Raw genomic sequence first — 17,337 nt, 5'->3', positions numbered from 1 at the left:
TTCCTCTCTTCTTTGTTTGCTTACTAGAATCTGCTCCCATGTCATACCCAGATCCATGTGGCCTTGCTGGCATTGGCTCGGCCTCTAGCCCCACAAAACGGGGTAGAACTTCTTCCCCCCACAAATCCAACTCTTGGCTGGAAGCTGGTGAGTGTCTTCAGAACCTGTCTTGACCAGAAGAGACCCCTAAAATCTCAGAGCATGAAGCCCTGTGTTGACAGCACTCGGGACCATTTGCTTTCCTGCCATTGTGGAGAGAACCTCAGCTGTATGCAGGCCTGACCTCGGGCCAGGTAGTTTACTTTTCTGACCCTCGGCGTCTTTGTCCACCAGACAGAATAACTAATATCTTGCAGCAGGGCTTTGAGACAATTAGGGACTGTTGTAAAGAGGTTAAGTGGACAAGCTTGGGCTTGAATCCTGGTTCTGCCTTGCAGTTTCCCCACCCCAAACAGGGTAACCCTGATCCCCACCCACAGATTACAAATGCTCCCAACAATGCTGGGCCTGTGATGAGCACTTTCTGAAGGTTCACTGGCTTCAGTGGTGGCTTGTAGATAGCGTGCTCTCAATACACATTACGTTCCATTACCATTATTTTTATTTACCTTAAGTTCCTTCAGGTTACTGTAACAAAAACACCACTGACCGAGTGGCTTATAAACAACAGAAATTCATTTCTCACACTTCTGGAGGCTGAGAAGTTCAACATCAAGGTGCGGGCAGAGTCATTGTCTGATGAGGACCATTTCCTGGTTTGTAGAAGTCCCTCTTCTCCATGTGTCCCCGCATAGAGGAAGGGGCAAGGAGCTCTGTGAACTCTCTTTTGTAAGGATGCTAATCATATTTAGGTGGGCTCTACCCTCATGACCTAATCCCTTCCCAAAGACCCCCCTCCAAATCCTATCACATGGAGGATTCTGTTTCAACATGAATTTTGGGTGGATATGGACATGAAGTCTATAGCGTTTTGTCCCTGGGCCCCCAGATTCATGTCTTTCTCAGTGCGAAACACATTCATTCCATTCCCAAACCCCCAGTGTCTTCACTGGTTCCAACATCAACTCAAAATTTTGAAGTCCAAAGTCTCATCTATATATCTCAATCAAGGGTGCCTGGGTGACTCAGTGGGTTAAGCCTCTGCCTTCGGCTCAGGTCATGATCTCGGGGTCCTGGGATCGAGCCCTGCATTGGGCTCTCTGCTCAGCCGGGAGGCTGCTTTCCCTTCTTTCTCTGCCTACCTCTCTGCCTACTTGTGATCTCTGTCTGTCAAATAAATAAATAAAATCTTTAAATATCTCAATCAGATGTGGTTGAGACTAGTAATTCATCCTGAGATACATGGAGACAAACTCCTAAGCTGTGAACCTGTGAAACCAAACAAATTATGTGCTTCCAAAACACAGTGGTGAGCTAGGCAGAGGATAAATGTTTCTATTCAAAAAAATAAAAAAAATTTTTTAAAAATCCAAATTACAAGTCAAAGCTCCCATTTGATCCTAAAGTTTGAGGAAAAAGTTTTCTTCATCTTGATTCTCTGTCCTCCAGACCCACTAGGGGAGGAGTAGCACCTTCTAGACCCACTGAGACAGAGGTCCTGACCCTGCAGCTTTGTAGGGCAGGAGTTGGGCCCACAAGACTTTGGGGCTGTTGTAAGGATTAACGAGATGATGTATGAAAATGCCTGGCATGCAATAAGTGTTCAGTAGATATTATTTCCTCCCTTCCTGATCCTTGATCTTGGAGAAGGGCTACCTTAGACCAGAGGCAGGTGACCCCTTCCACTGGAGTCGTAGGCATTCATTCTTGCAAACTTCTCCCCTGAGGTAAGGAACCAAGTCTAGATCCCTTGAAAAGTTCCAGGGGCTTCGGCATCCTTGTGACATCCTTGTGACATAAGGACTTGGCGACTGGCGAGCAGGTGTGTTTAGTTGTGTCTAGACCCTGAGCCAAGGCTGCCAGGCATAAACCCATCATGGGCATTTAACTGAGCACATATTTCATAGCATTCCTGAAGGAAGCTTGGGAGGAATCTTGGAGATCTCGAGTCTAACCTCTGAAATGTGCAAGGTGGAAGTGGGAGATGTAGCACGCGCTGCCTGAGATCACACAGCCGATGGTGTGTAGGTTATGCACCCCGATCCCCCTCCCAACGCTGCCTCCACAAAGAGGAAGATTCCAAAGGACTGTGTGCAAATCAATCAGACCACTTTAGAGGACTTCTGATCTCCTCTGAAAGCTGGTTTATCTTCACTTCACCCAGAGCACAACCTCTGTCATGTCTGAACAATTCCAGGGGAAGAGAGCACTGTCTCAGACCTCCCTAGCTGTGAGCATTTGAGACATCAAAGGAGATTTGAGTACAAAGGGAACCCAGAAGCCCTTTCCTGCTTATACCTTCTCATCCCTTATATCTCTTGTCAAAGCCAGCAGAGATGGTTTTCAGTTACGTACCTCCTCTAGCGGTGTGCAGAGACTAGGAGGCAGATGATGGTTTGGTTTTATAACCTGTGCATTACTTTGTTGAGCTGCGGACCCAGAGGGACCATTTATCTTAAAGTTTCCGGAGGGACACTTACCCAGGAATGTGGCTCCAGTGTCTTGACTCCTGGAATGGGTGCTTGCTCTGTGCACCTGAAAATCGCACTGTCCTTTTGGGGAAATGCAAGTGTACACGACTCGGTGGATATTTTGGAGAGTTCGCAAGCTATGATGAGGAAGCAGATGTGAATTGTTTGCCTGACCATGCAGAAGTGCGTGGCTGTGTACCAGGCCTGGGTAACCAACATGGAAGAATCACTGTTCTGCTTTTTAGGGGCTTGCTGCGTGGTTCCAAAAATATTGTGATCCAAAAATACTGACACGTAACAAATTTAGGCTTTGAAAAGAGCGAGAACATTCATAAGAAGAGTTTCCATTGTGTTTAAAACTCAATGATTTTTTTTAAGACTTCATTTGTTTAGAACAGTTTTAGGTTCACAGCAGAAAGTGTGCAGAAAGTATAGACACCCAGCGTCCACGGATAACTAGCCTTTCTGATTGTCAGTATGCCTCCCCCCCATCTGAGTTGACACATTTATTACAGCTGGTGAACCTACATCAATACGACGTAATCATCCAAAGTTCATAGTTTATATTAGGACTGTCTTGGTGTTGGACCTTCTTTGAGTTTGGACAAATGTATAATGACGTTATCCATCATTATAAAAGGGTGCAAGGTAATTTTCACTGCCCTAAAAATCCTCTGTGCTCAGGGCACCTGGGTTGCTCAGTCCTTAAGTGTCTGCCTTCATCTCGGGTCATGATCCTGAGGTCCTGGGATCGAGCCCTAAGTCAGGCTCCATGCTCGGTGGGAAGCCAGCTTCTCCCTCTCCCACTCTCTGTGCTTGTGTTCCCTCTCTCGCTGTGTCTCTCTCTGTCAAATAAATAAAAATCCTAAAAAAATAAAATCCTTTTTGCTTTTCCTATTCATCTCTCTCTTCCCATCCCCAATCCCTTTGCAACTACTGATCTTTGACTATCTCCATAGTTTTACCTTTTCCAGAATAATGTCTTAGAGATGGAATCATGCAGTATATAGCCTTTTCAGGTTATAATTTTTTATTATAAAAGAAATAGCTTAAAGAGCTTAAAGCTGAGCATCTATGTTTAGTTATAACCCAGGATGAGGATGTCAAAAACCTTATGACTAAATTTTCAGTGTTTTCTTTTGTGAGCTCATTGCGGCTGGGTTTTTCCATGATTTTGAAACATGTGTGTACAGTTTTTGGGAAGAGTTTATTTGCTTAAACTTTATAGACTGACTAAAAATAGAAAAACATTGTTTCTATTTTTGGAATGTTTTATGAGCTAAAATGTGAACACAATTACCATACATATTAGGCCAAAATAATGAAACAGGAACAGATATTAAAATAGTAAATACACGAATTTATCTTGTTTAGAAATGTCATAAGCATTTTAATGAATTCATTGTTTTTCTTAATGAAGAGATAAATCTGTCATAAAGTACATTTCTTTTTCTTTCTTTCTTTCCTTCCTCTCCTCCCTCCCTTCCTCCATCACTTCTTCCTAATTTTAAGTAGGCTCCGTGCCCAGTGCAGGGCTTGAACTCATGACCTTGAGATCAAAACCTGTCCTGAGACCCACAGTTGGACGCTTAACGGACTGAGCCACCCAGGTGCCCCTAAATTTCTCTTTTAAAAAGACTGCTGAGCGCTGAGGGAAAAAAGGAATCCTGCAGTTGGAGTGAACTGTATTTGTAGGGAGTTAGTCACTGGCTGGTCCCCTCTCAAGTTAACAATTCAGTGACTCACTTTTTACACTGCAGAGTCTTAGTATTTCTCGTTGGGCTGCAGCTAGCTTTTAATTTTGCAAGGCTTTTTGGTAAACGTACTAAAGGTGCCTGGAGCCATTAAAAATGTCTTACTAAATCTGTTTGCTGTTATGCTGGTTAACAAGAAACAACAACCTGATACCCAAAATCAAAACAAAATTAGAGGCCTTAATTTAAATGTTGATATGGAGGCATCAAAGTAGAATGTTCTTTAGTTAATAACCTGAATTTATTCTCTACATCCAAATAAGTCTTCACCAAATTTATCCTTCTACTTCCCTCCCAGAACTTTCTTTCCCTCACTCACCAATTTATGAAGCACTGTGTGTTCTGAAGGGGGCCTTCAAGTACTTGGTCTTGCCACCCAAAGACTCCATTTTGAATTTACCATGATTTAAAATGTGTTTGCTTGTATGTGCTTGAGAGAAAGTGACAGAGGTACCCAGGTGAAAAGGGCTGGGATGTGTGGGAAGAGGAGCAGGGGAGAAGTAGTGGGAATTCACAGGATTCCTTGCTGAGGGAGGAATTTCCGAGGTGTCTGAAAATGAGGGGCAGGAATGCTTGTTCATTTCCAGCCTCTCCCTGGTTAGAATGATGGGAATTTACCAGAGAGACTTGGACAATTCGTGGTGTGCTTTAAAGAGTTAAAGGAACAAATGGAACACAGTCATGCCGCTAGACTTAGCAACTCATAAAAAGGGAGAGGAAGATATTGAGAGGCATGGAGGCCCACCCGTCCTGGAATTAGTTTTGACTGACACACAGTCTCCTGTGTCTCCTCTTTGATCTCAACTATTTGTCCTGTCTGTAAACCCAGTCATGAACTTGAGACTTCTAGCCCATCATCTCTCTTTTATTTGTGCATTTATAACATATGCTGTATTAGTCCGAGTTCTCCGGAGAAACAGAACCAATACAGATAGAGGTAAGAGGAGATTTATTACAGGAATTGGGTCATGTGGTTATGGAGGCTGAAAAGTCCCGTGATCGCCTCCTGTAGGCTGGAGGACCAGGAAAGCTTGTGGTGTAACAGTACAGGTCTGAAGTCCTGTGAATTTGGGAGCTGATAGTGTAAGTCCTGGTCTGAAGGCCTGAGAACCAGGAGCACTGATGCCCATAGGTAGGAGAAGATGAATGTCTCAGCTCAAGCAGAGAGCACGAATTTGCCCTTCCTCCGCCCTTTTGTTCTATGGAGGCCCTCAACTATTGGATCATACCAACCCAACAGTGGGGAGAGCTATCTTCTTTAGGCAGTCTACTGATTGAAATCTCTTCTGGAAACACCTTCACAGATATACCCAGAAATATTTACCAACCAAGTGAATGGCCCTTAGGCCATTCAGGAGGACACATAAAAGTAATCACCAAAAATACCCATCACTAACCAACAGCAATCATTGCTAGTACTCCTACTACTTCTTCTACCACTACAGCTACCATTTCCTAGGCACCTACTATACGCAGGGATTCAGGCTGAGATGCTTCACATGCATCTCATTCAATCCTAAAACTCATTCTGTAGAGCATGCGACTCTTGATCCTGGGGTTGTAAGTTCAAGCCCACATTGTGTTGTAGGAATTCTCTTCCTGGTCACGCCGCTTTGAAGAATGAAGAGGTAGACAGACAAAGAGTGGTGGGCAGCAAAGCAGAATTTATTGAGAGATAGTATAAAGCTCCCGGAGAGGGAGGTGGGCCTGAGAGGATTGCCCCTGGAGTTTCCAAGAGTAGAGATTTTTATGAGCTCTTTTGCAGAACTATATTAAGCAATCAGGGTGTGCTGAGTCATGCCAGTCAGGGCTTTGGTAACCTATCTGTCTACCTATTAGGTTAATGTCTACATACTGACAGTATCTTTTTTGGCTGGCATCTGGGGGCTTACGTCTTAACTGCCCCTTGTCCGTGATATTGACAAATGCTTTGTGGTTGTCTTATTTTAAGACGTTTTGCAGAAGTCATTTCTTTAAAGGCCACAAAGCAAAATGCTAGTCCTGTCTAAGCTGCAAAACAGGATATCAGTGCTGCTTTATTGTAGCTGTCCTGATTTTAGATTTTCTTGTTGGGGACCCTGGCCCTGACTCCCTAACTGTCCAACTCACTCCTAACAGTTGGGTGTAGAGATTACTTAAAAAAAAAAAAAAGAAAAGAAAAATCCCTGGGGTGCCTGGGTGGCTCAGTGGGTTAAAGCCTCTGCCTTTGGCCCAGGTCATGATCTCAGGGTCCTGGGATTGAGCCCTGCATTGGGCTCTCTGCTCAGTGGGGAGCCTGCTTGCCCCTCTCTCTCTGCCTGCTTCTCTGCCTACTTATGATCTCTGTCAAGTAAAAAAATAAAATATAAAAAAAAAAATTCCTACAACTGCCCTCTAAAGTGTGGGTCCCATTATTATAAAGCCTCATGGCATTAATTTATGTAAAATCATTAAAGCATCATCACCTAGAGATATTTAAAAAATTGATTCATAATTCACATACCATGGAATTTTGTTTTTTAGTATATTTTTAGTGTATTTGGTATAGTGAATATACTAAAAATTCCAAAATATCTTCATCACCCTGGAACAGAAACCCTATACTCATTAGCAGTCACTCCCCATTTTTCCCTCCTTCCAGTTCCTGGAAACCAGGAATCTACTTTGTCTCTATGGATTTGCCTATTCTGGATATGTAAGTGGAATCATACAATATATAATCTGTTGTGTCTGGCTTCTTTCACTTAGTATATTGTTTGCAAGGTCCATTTACATTGTAGCACGGATCAGTACTTCATTTTTATGACAAAATAATGCTGTGTTGTGTGGTATATTACATTTTGTTTATCCATTCATCAGTGGATGGACTCTTGGCTTGTTTCTACTTTATAGCTGTTATGAATACTACTACTATGAACGTTCAAGTTCAAGTTCATAGTGCAAGTTTTTTCATGGCATATGTTTTCAGTTCATACAGAGGGATTTTTGTTACATGACTTTTTTTTGGACTTGATAGTATCCTCAGCAAATTTTTTTTTTCTGGAAACAAAGTTTTATGCCAGAAAGGGATAACTGCACACCTCCAGACTAAAATTTACTAAAACTCTCTTCCTGCAATGTAAGCTCTGATTTCTGTCCTGTCTTAGTAAGACTTGGTTTCCAGAGACAAGCACTCATTTTTTTATTCCCTTTGTTCAGCTGATCCTTCCTCCTGAAAAGTCTTATCACCATCTGTAAAAGTTTGAAAGTCTTGGGGCACCTGGCTGGCTCAGTCCCTAGGGCATGCATGTGATTCTTGGTCTCTGGGTTGTGAGTTCGAACCCCTTACTGGGTGTAGAGATTCCTTAAAAAAGAAAAAAGGGAAAAGAGAAAAAAGATTCTTGACCTTCCAGCCAGAAGCTGGTTTTTCCTTTGTAGCATAAGTTAACCCCCCCCCCCCTCCCTCCCCGGGAACTCCCTGGAGCTTCACCTGGGCCTTTCTCCTGGTATTTCTCACTCTTTTCCTTCCTAGTCCTCCTGGCTGCCCCTCTATCCCCCTTGAGGTCAAGATTCAGGTCTTGATCACATTTCTGTTCCTTACCAAGACATGTGTTGCTTTATACAATAGGTGATGAATGTCCTCGAACTGAATAAATCCCTGATTAGTTGCTGTGATATTGATTTATAAGAGAGGTATATTTGATTTTTGTCCCCTTTCCTGGCACAGAGCTCCTAAACCTCTTGGAATTTCCTGTGAACAGAGCCAGAAAGGTGCTCTTTTGTCATGTTAATGAAGCGACTTTTGGAAAGGCCCTGGTCACCTAAGAAAGGAGATTGGTTGCCAGGGAACTAACCACGTGATCAGAGGATCGGAAACCTTCAGTCCTTCCCCTGACCTCTGGGGTTGGGGGTGGGGGGTTGAGTGGAGAGAGGCACTGAAGTTTGAGTTCAGTCCCTAGGGGCCAAGGATTTAATTGATCGCGTTGAGGTCATGAAGCCTCCATTGAAAACCCACATGGCTGGGTTTGGAGAGCTTCCGGGTTGGTGAGCCCTTGGGAGAGGCCAGGACAGTGGCGCTCAGAGAAAGTGTGCACGTTGCCTGCACTTTCCCCACACCTCACCCTGTGCATCTCTCTCATCTGGCTGTTCCTGAGTTACAGTCCTTTCTACTACACCAGTCATCTAGGAAGTGAAATGTTACTCTTGAATTCTGTGAGCCACTCTAGTGTATTAATGGAACTCAAGGACGGGGGGAGGAGAACCTGTGGCTGGTAGGTCAGAAGCCCACGAGGCAACTTGGCCTTGTGATTGCCATGGGAAGAGTGTGTGTGGGCCACGGTCTTATGGGAGTGAGCTCCTAACTTGTGGGGTCTGACACTATCTCCAGGTCAGTCGTGTCCCAACTGAGGTGACTTGTCGGACACCCAGCTGGTGTCAGAGATTGCTTGGTGGTGTGGGAAAAAAACAACCCATCTTGTCATTTGTGTCAGGATCGTGGCTGCCCTGTGCTTCTGATGAACTTGAAGCCACGTTGTTTCCTTGTGTAACGGTGGCCCTCTTTTTAGCCAGGTCTTGGAGGGGAGAGGACCAGGCTGGCGAGTGAGGTCATGCTTTTGCCTGCTTCCCCCTCCTTGCCTCCACATCGGAGCTGGTGGAGCGCAGCCAAGCAGGTACAGCTCCTCCGGAATCCTCAGGAGATTTTGCTGTCCTTGCTTCTTGCTCCTCCCCAAAGGAGGAACATGGCAGGAGAGTTGGGCAGCAGTGTTGGGGGCTTCTTGCAGGGGTGGGGGTGATTATAGTCGGACTTAGGAGGGGGGCAACTTTTCTAGTTCCTGGTTCCCCCATCTCTCTTTAAGTCCTCCCTTAGTGTCTCAGGAAAACAGATTAAATCATCCTTTTAAAGCTACAAGAAGGACGGCAGTCTTGGATTTTCTATAGATCCTGTTTAGATCTCTGCGATCCTACTTGGATAGCCCTCGATCTTCACAGGGCAACCATATCTTTTTATTTTTATTTTATTTTTTATTTTATATTTTATTTTTTTCCTTTTATTCATTCGTTCACTCATCCATTCATGTAATCTCTATACCCAGTGTGGGACTCGAACTCATGACCCTGAGATCAAGAGTCACAGGCTTTTCTGACTGAACCACTCAGATATCCCTCATACCTTTTTTTTTTTTTAAATAAGAGATCTAGCACTTTGGAAGTAGTTCTTAATTCTGGCTGATAGCTAGACTCACCTGTTAGGGTAGGAACCCACATACATCCACTCTTCCAAGCTTTAAGTAAAGTGAGAGGTCGACACCAGTATTGACCTCTGGCCAAGTACATTTGGCTGACACATTGTGCTTGGTTCGGTGGAGCTGTGATAATTGGGTGTCCCTTCTTGAAGATGCCCCAGCTCGTTCAGTCCTTATGGTCTCACAACTGGCTCTCTTCATGCATTTATTGACCTGCCTGCTCTTTGAGGTCCCTGAGAATTCGACTCTGCCCCGACGGGGCCAGTTTGTCCACCCTCCTCCCCCACCTACCCCTTGGCACCACTGGTAACTCTGACAGACGATCAGGGCTGGGAACCATCAGCACCTTGGAGTATTGATGGTTCTGTCTGTAGGGGTTCTCAATTCCAACTGAAAGAGGAGTACTAGGGAGCTGTTAAAAATAACCAATCCCTGGTCTATGTACAGTCCTTCCCTGGGGGAATAGACAGTTTCCTGGGGGAAAGATACTTTTTTTTAGTGTAGTTTTTAGTGTGGTGTTTCAATGAAAATTGTATTATTTGAATGTGGAATCAGTAGATTATCTGATGTTAACAGTTTCCTTTTAATAAAATTCCAAATTCTAACAGAATTGCTTCCTACATTGTGACTTGCAAGGTACATGTTGGCAGTGAATTAAAATAAGACCCTTCTGTGGACAATGGGGAGGGTATGTGCTCTGGTGAGTGCTGTGAAGTGTGTAAACCTGGCAATTCACAGACCTGTACCCCTGGGGCTAAAAATACATTATATGTTTATTAAAAAATTAAAAAAAAAAAGACCCTTCTATATTTCTTAAACTATTTGGTGTTGGAGCCCGGCCTGTTACTGCCTGTCAAGTGTGTTCCATGGAAAGATCCTTGTGTTCCCATGAAATGAGTGCTTTCTGCCCAGTCCTGGATCAGGCAGAGAGCTATGGGGCAGAGGGAGACCTCTGTGTGTGTAAAGGGTATGTAAGTTCAAACCAGGTTCCGATGAGCCTCCGCCCCGATGTGTATATATGGAGAATTGGATCCAGGGTAAAACGATGAAGACGATGTCCCTATCTCACCTTCCAGCACACTCTCCCATTGTAACGGTTAGACCCAGAATTTGGCCCAACTTTAATTCTTTGTGTGCACGCACATGCTCAAGAAGTGTGATTTTTATTCTCTTAAATTTAATCTAACTTTTTTGCTTCCCCATCACTTGCCCAACTGGCAGAAAATTTACTTCGGTTGGGAGTAATTTAGGTTTCTTTCATCAATTTTGGGTTCCCTTAATCCTCATCCCAGAGTTGCTTCTAAATTCTGGGCATTTTCGTAGAGCTTAGTCTGGGGATTGGAGTGATGGGAGTATGGAGTACTCCCATGGTGACGTTTGTCCTGGACCCAGCTTGTCCCACTTGTCCTCAGCTCTCTATCCACTGCCATCTAACTATGTTGTTGCCTAGGAACCCCTCAGGGCTCCCGCTAGCTGAGCTAGTGCTCATCATCCCCGGGACACTGGACAGTTTCAGCTGTTCTCTCAAGGGTCCGTTGGCCAGAAGCTCATTTTAAACCCCACGTCAATGACTCTCCTATACTAGTGCATCTCAGACGCTAATGTGCACACTGGCTGTCCAGAATCACGGTAAAATGAAAGTTCTGACTCTGTAGGTTTGGGTTAGGGAAGGGCCTGAGATTCTGCATTTCTAACAGATTGCCAGAGGGTGACCAGAGGGTGACCTTCGCAAGGTTGCGGAGGACAGGGGCGTCCTCAGCGTTTATCTCTTCTACTTGCTGGGGGTGGGGGGTGGGGTGGGGAGGGGAGTGATTTGCTAACAGGGAAGGATCTGGTTAAATGGCTGCAAATGCCCTCCCCCTTTTTTAGCTTTAATTTTTTTTTTTCTTTTACGTAAACTCTACCCACAATGTGGAGCTCGGGCTCACAATCCCAAGATCAAGAATCGCATGCTTGGGGCACCTGGGTGGCTCAGTGGATTAAAGCCTCTGCCTTCGGCTCAGGTCCTGGGATAGAGCCCCACATCGGGCTCTCTGCTCAGCAGGGAGCCGGCTTCCTCTTCTCTCTCTACCTGCCTCTCTGCCTCCTTGTGATTTCTGTCTGTCAAATAAATAAATAAATCTTTAAAAAAAAAAAAAAGAATCGCATGCTCTACCCACTGAACCAGCCAGGTGCCCCTGGTCTTAATTTCTTTGGAAGAAATCAATCAATCACTGCTTAAAAACATGAAGAAGCTCCTTAAGATGGTCCTAAGGCCCTTTTCAATTACCTAGATAGGCTCTGTTAGAATGCTGTTGGAGGGGCGCCTGGGTGGCTTAGTGGGTAAAGCCTCTGCCTTCAGCTCTGGTCATGATCCCAGGGTCATGGGATCGAGTCCCACATCAGGCTCTCTGCTGAGCGGAGAGCCTGCTTTCCCCTCTCTCTCTCTCTCTCTCTCTCTCTGCCCGCCTCTCTTCCTACTTGTGATCTCTCTGTCAAATAAATAAAATTAAAAAAAAAAAAAAAAAGAATGCTGTTGGAACTCTTGGCTTTCCCCGTACACCCTACCTGCAAGGAGAAAGGTGACATCTCCCTCGCCCCCACCATCCTCTCCTCTTCGCAGTCATGCCTGTGTGTAATCCCCCTTGCCTTGTGCATGGACTGGACTTCCTTCCTTGCCTTTTAACGAATAGAATACAGCTGAAGTTTGGGGCTGTCACTTCTGAGATGAGTTTATGAAATGACTGACGTCTTTTGTGGACACATGCTCTTTCTTGGATCGTTTGTGCTGGGGCATTCGAACTGCCATTTTATGAGCAGCCCTGTGGAGAGGACCACGTGATGCCACAGAAACCAAAGTCCTCAGTCCAGCAGCCTGCAAGGAGCTAACTGTGTGAGTGAGCTTGGAAGATGGAAATGGCCGCGGCCCCAGCTAAGAGCTTCAACCCAGCCTCAAGAGACAGGTCAGGCCAGAGCAGCCAGCCAAGAGGCTTCTGGGTCTCTGACCCACAGACACTTGTGTTTTAAGCTTCTCAGTTTTGGGGTAATTTGTTATGCGGCAATAGATGATAATACCCACCCAACTCAAATGCCAGACATTTGGAGATCATCAAAACATTCTGTTGGCCTATCTGAAAATGAGGCACAAGGTAACAAAAGGTAACAGAAGCAAAATTCTTGCGCGGGGGTTGCTGATGGGCGTGATGAACCCAGTGAGTGACTAGACATCACGCAGTGTATTTACACATTGGCTGTTAGACCTTTGGACATTTATTTCCCCAACGTGGAACTCCAGGGTGCCTTGAGTTAGAAACCTACCTTAACCTTTGTAGCTATAAACTGACTACGCTGTCTTATCATCTTGCCTTGGGAGAGAAGAAAACTCTCGAATTCAAAATCTCTCACGTGGCTGAAAGCCGCGGGCGGACAGGAGCCGGAGCTACTCCCCCTACCCCCTACCCCCCCAATAGCGTAGTTTTCTGACTCCAAGAAAACCACCTTTGATTATATAAAGGTATTAGGGGCTGGGGAAACACTAGTCCTTTTGTTACCAGCAATCTCAGAGCGTTTGGAAAGAAAGACTGTGGGGGTGGGGGTCACCCCGGGTAAGTTGGGCGGGCTTTGTGTTAGCTCAACTCGGGGCCTTCTGAGACAGGAATTCCTAGTTTTCAGAAAGTTGTCGGACTCCTCCTTCGGGAGCTGCGCAGCCCGGGGCACCCCGGAGGAGGGCGACCCCCGAGAGTCCCAACTTCCCGCCGCGAGCCCGGCGGTGGGGGGGTGGGCGGGGTCGGCGGCGCTCCCTCCTCTCCCCTCCCCTCCCCACCCCTCCCCTCCCCTTCCCCGCGCTCTCCCCACCCACTTCCCTTTCTCGGCTGGCCGGGCCGCCCCGCGGGCGCGACCTCTCCCGGCCGTGACGAGCGGGGAGGAGCCAGCCGCCGCCACTGCCGCCGCCGCCGCCGGGGGAGCCATGCCCGCGCCCCGCCGCGCCCCGAGCCCGCCCCCGGCGACCCGCCGCCTCCCGGGCCCGCGGCGGGAGTGAGCGGGAGCGACCGGCGAGGAGCCGCCGCCCGGCCCGCGATGTCACCATTGTTCAGCTGGGTGGCCAAGGTAGGCGGCGTCGGGGCAGCGTCGGGCCGGCGCCCGTTACCGGAGCGGACGGCGCTGGGAGCCGGCGTCCCCGCGGGCGCCGTTCTGGGCACCTCTGTAACCGTCGGGCCGTGAGGGGGTCCGGAGCGCGGGGAGCGCCCCCGGCTCGGGGTTGGGGGGGTGCGGGGGGGTCTGACCGTGCCGGGACTGCCCGCGGCGGGGGACGTCCCGGGGCCAGGGGACAGCGGCCGGAGGGTGGCGGGCGCCGCCGGAGTCCTTTCCCCGGCGGCTCTCATTCATTAGTCGGCCGAGCCGGCCAGGTGGCGTCACGCCCATTTCACGGACGGGAAGAGCGAGGCCCGACGCCCGGCCCCGGGTGTTCGCCCCCGGAGGCCGGCTGCTTCTCCTCCCCGCGCAGCCCACCGCGCGCAGCGCTGTGTGTTGCCCCGTGGCAGGACCGTGTGTGGCAGCGTCCCCGACACAGGGTCGTGCCTGGTGGCCTGGGATAGGGCGCTGCGGGGGCCGAAAGGCTGGACTTGGTGCGCGCAGAGGGTGTTTGTCCTTTGTCTTAAACTCCCCGGTTTCAGAGGGTGCGGTGGTGCGAGTTTTGAATGTAAATTCTATTTCCATGAAGTTTTATTTTCCGAACATGAGCGCTTTCAGAATAACGGAGCCTCACAAAGCCCTGCCAGTTTCACGACGGCTGGAACGGAGGGACTGGAGTAGCTCTCTGGAGTTCCCACCAGTTGGAGAACGTGGGATCATTTTTATTCCTCCCGGAGTACCAGGCATTTGGCTCATTTGAATGATGCCTCCCTCGAAGCCTCTAAAAGGCCGGCAGGACCCCTGGACACTTTTCTCACACCCAGGGGCGTTTAGCAGGTTGAGTAATAAACTCTTATTGGAAGAACCCGTTAGCCAGTCTGTGACCCTTTACAAATAGTAATTAGGTGGTGGTTCTGTCTGCTAATTACACAGTGCTCTTAGACTGCTGGTTTTATAATAAATACCTGTCCTTGAGCCAGATAAAGCTTTGACTATCAATTAGTGCTAATAAAATGGAGACACAGAAACCAGATTATCAGGCACTGTATCCTATCTTCTCATCCTCACCAGAATTTTCACTTCCTTAAACACAGCGGGTGGTAAATGAAAAAGTTTTGAGTCGCAGTTTTGTATTGAAAAAGAAAGGAATGATATGCCCCGATTTCCTGGTTTGATGTGATAGCTGATTAGCTTTTATAAATAATGCTAAATTAAAAAATGATGTGAGGTGGTTTAAGAAGTAATTCAGGGTGTGTTGTCTGATTATATTTTATTTTAGGTTGAGGATTTGAGTCTGCTTGTATACTGTTATACTTTATATCATAAACCCAAAGGGAGAAATAAAAAAAACCAGACTTACTGTTTGAAGTCTAAATAAACAAAACCCCAAATACTTATTGTTCATACTATTTTATGGTTTTATTTACTTTTCCAAAACCTATTTAATAAAGATATTTTTCACTATAGGAGTGAGGTGGACTTTTGCTCACGTTGGCCTAGGAGATGACAGTGAAAACACCAGACCAAAGTTTTATTAAAAAAAAATAATAATAACACACAAACTCAAAAAACAAAACTGTAAGGACTTTTACAAGAATTGTCAGCTTTTTCCAACTGGCAATACTTTTGAAAAGGTTATTTAAATGAAATGTATGTTGATAACTTCATCTAAATTCTGAATCATGTTATTCCAAAGTTATTTAAACTGCAAAACAACAAAACTATGAAACGTTTTTGGAACAGATTTATCAGTTGTCAGGAGAAAGTGCAGTTATTTTATATTTCATTCCTGTTAGGTGGTGTGTGATTATAAATTGGATCCTGAAATTGATTTTTATAGACAATATGTTCTGTGAGATTTTAGAATATGAAATTATTTGAAAGTTCATTTCTTGGGGCTGTAGATGATAAGCGTGACTTTCTAGGGAACCTGATTTGGTTTACTGTTAAGAGATAAGGCATCTGCTGCTCTGTCTGCCTGTTCTCACTCACGCTGTCTCTCTCTCTCTCTGACAAATAAATAAATAAATTAAAAAAAGAGAGAGAGGGGCACCTGGGTGGCTCAGTGGGTTAGGCCGCTGCCTTTGGCTCAGGTCATGATCTCAGGGTCCTGGGATCGAGTCCCGCATCGGGCTCTCTGCTCAGCAGGGAGCCTGCTTCCTCCTCTCTCTCTCTGCCTGCCTCTCTGCCTACTTGTGATCTCTCTCTGTCAAATAAATAAATGAAATCTTTAAAAAAAAAAAAAGAGAGAGATAAGGCATGAACATGGTTAGCATTATAAACTAGGGAATATTTTAAAGGCAGAAACAGGAGTTTCAACTAGGACACACAGTGTGCATAATCCCAAGTACAGTTATATTTGACTTTAGAATGACCCTTCAAGAGCACCTACGTGAATATGAGCACACACCTCACACAAACACTACATCTAATTGCTGTTCTAGTTTGCCCTTTGCAAACTGGCTCCACTCCTGGTTGGGAGAGGGAAAGGGGCGTGGACATGGCTTGGTGCAGATGGATGCCTGAACAGATATTTGTTTTTCTTGGGTGCCGCATTAATATTGTGTAAATATTGACCATACAGTGTGAGGAATAGAGCCCAAACAGAGAATTCTATGTTAAAAAAAAATTAAGATGCACTTTCTTTTATGTTGGACATGGCCTTGGAACAGTAAGGCAGGTGCACATTGTATTACAAATGGGACAGGTTTTACAGAGGTGAGATTCCTTGGTTAGTCTCTCATTGGGACACGTGTGTTTTCCCATAGATTGCTAATAAAAACAAATTTCTCAGGCATCATGATATTTATACTAAACCCACAGATGTCCCAGCCACCTGGCAGTTTTGAGTATTTCTGTTGATCACTTCTGTGCCTCCCATGCATCAGTTAGTGAAACCTGCTACAGAACCACCAGGTAACTTTCCGAATTTATTTGGATTTGCACCTGCCTGTAATGATACTGGCTTATTGCTAGTATCCCAAAGTAGTGGATTTTCAATATATATGTATTCAGTCAGGTAAAAAGGAAAATGAGCCTGCTGTGTTCTCAAATTCAAGTGCAGTTTCATGCAGTTGATGCCATATATTTTTTTCCATTGCTTGTGTATTCACCAGATGTTATTGGGCACCTTTTATGTACCAGGTACTGTGGATGCCCTGGAGGAGTTAGTTCAGTTTGCACATAGGCTTATCCTTTATTTTTTATTATTATTTTTTAAAAAGATTTTATTTATTTATTTAATTTATTATTTTTTAAACAGATTTTTATTTGTTTATTTGACAGACAGATCACAAGTAGGCAGAGAGGCAGTCAGAGAGAGGAGGAATCAGACTCCCCGCTGAGCAGGGTTTCGATCCCAGGACCCGGGGGATCATGACCCGAGCCAAAGGCAGAGACTTAACCCACTAAGCCACCCAGGGGCCCCATTTACATTTATTTATTTATTTGACAGAGAGGCAGGCAGAGGGAGAGGGAAGCGGCTCCCCGCTGAGCAGAGAGCCCAATACAGGGCTCAATCCCAGGACCCTGAGATCATGACCTGAGCTATAGGCAGAGGCTTAACCCACTGAGCCACCCAGGCACCCCTATTTATTACTTTTTAAAAGATTTTGTCAGAGTACGAGCGCGTGAACACAAGCAGAGGGAGTGGCAGGCAGAGGGAGAAGCAGCCTTCCTGCTAAGCAAGGAGCCCCAATGTCC

The 17,337-nt window shown here is 45.9% G+C and overlaps 1 protein-coding gene across 3 annotated transcripts in view; it reads left to right on the top strand.

Annotated features, from left to right (window-relative positions):
• The window catches only part of TBC1D1 (TBC1 domain family member 1), a 219,884-nt gene that overhangs the window by 52,642 nt on the left and 149,905 nt on the right, over window positions 1-17,337 (top strand). Inside the window, exon 1 of one of the 3 annotated variants that reach the window (XM_044224713.1) lies at window positions 13,487-13,611. The exons of the other annotated variants lie outside the window; for them this stretch is intronic. Within the exon in view, the coding sequence (XP_044080648.1) occupies window positions 13,582-13,611 (30 nt within the window). The 5' untranslated portion in view covers window positions 13,487-13,581. Of the gene's footprint in view, window positions 1-13,486; window positions 13,612-17,337 lie in introns of those variants that run through there. 3 annotated transcript variants of the gene reach the window in all.

Source organism: Neovison vison, chromosome 11, assembly GCF_020171115.1.
Source record: "Neovison vison isolate M4711 chromosome 11, ASM_NN_V1, whole genome shotgun sequence".
Classification (NCBI taxonomy): domain Eukaryota; kingdom Metazoa; phylum Chordata; class Mammalia; order Carnivora; family Mustelidae; genus Neogale; species Neogale vison.
Note: the sequence above shows the minus strand (reverse complement) of the source record. Positions and strands in the feature narration are given on the sequence as shown.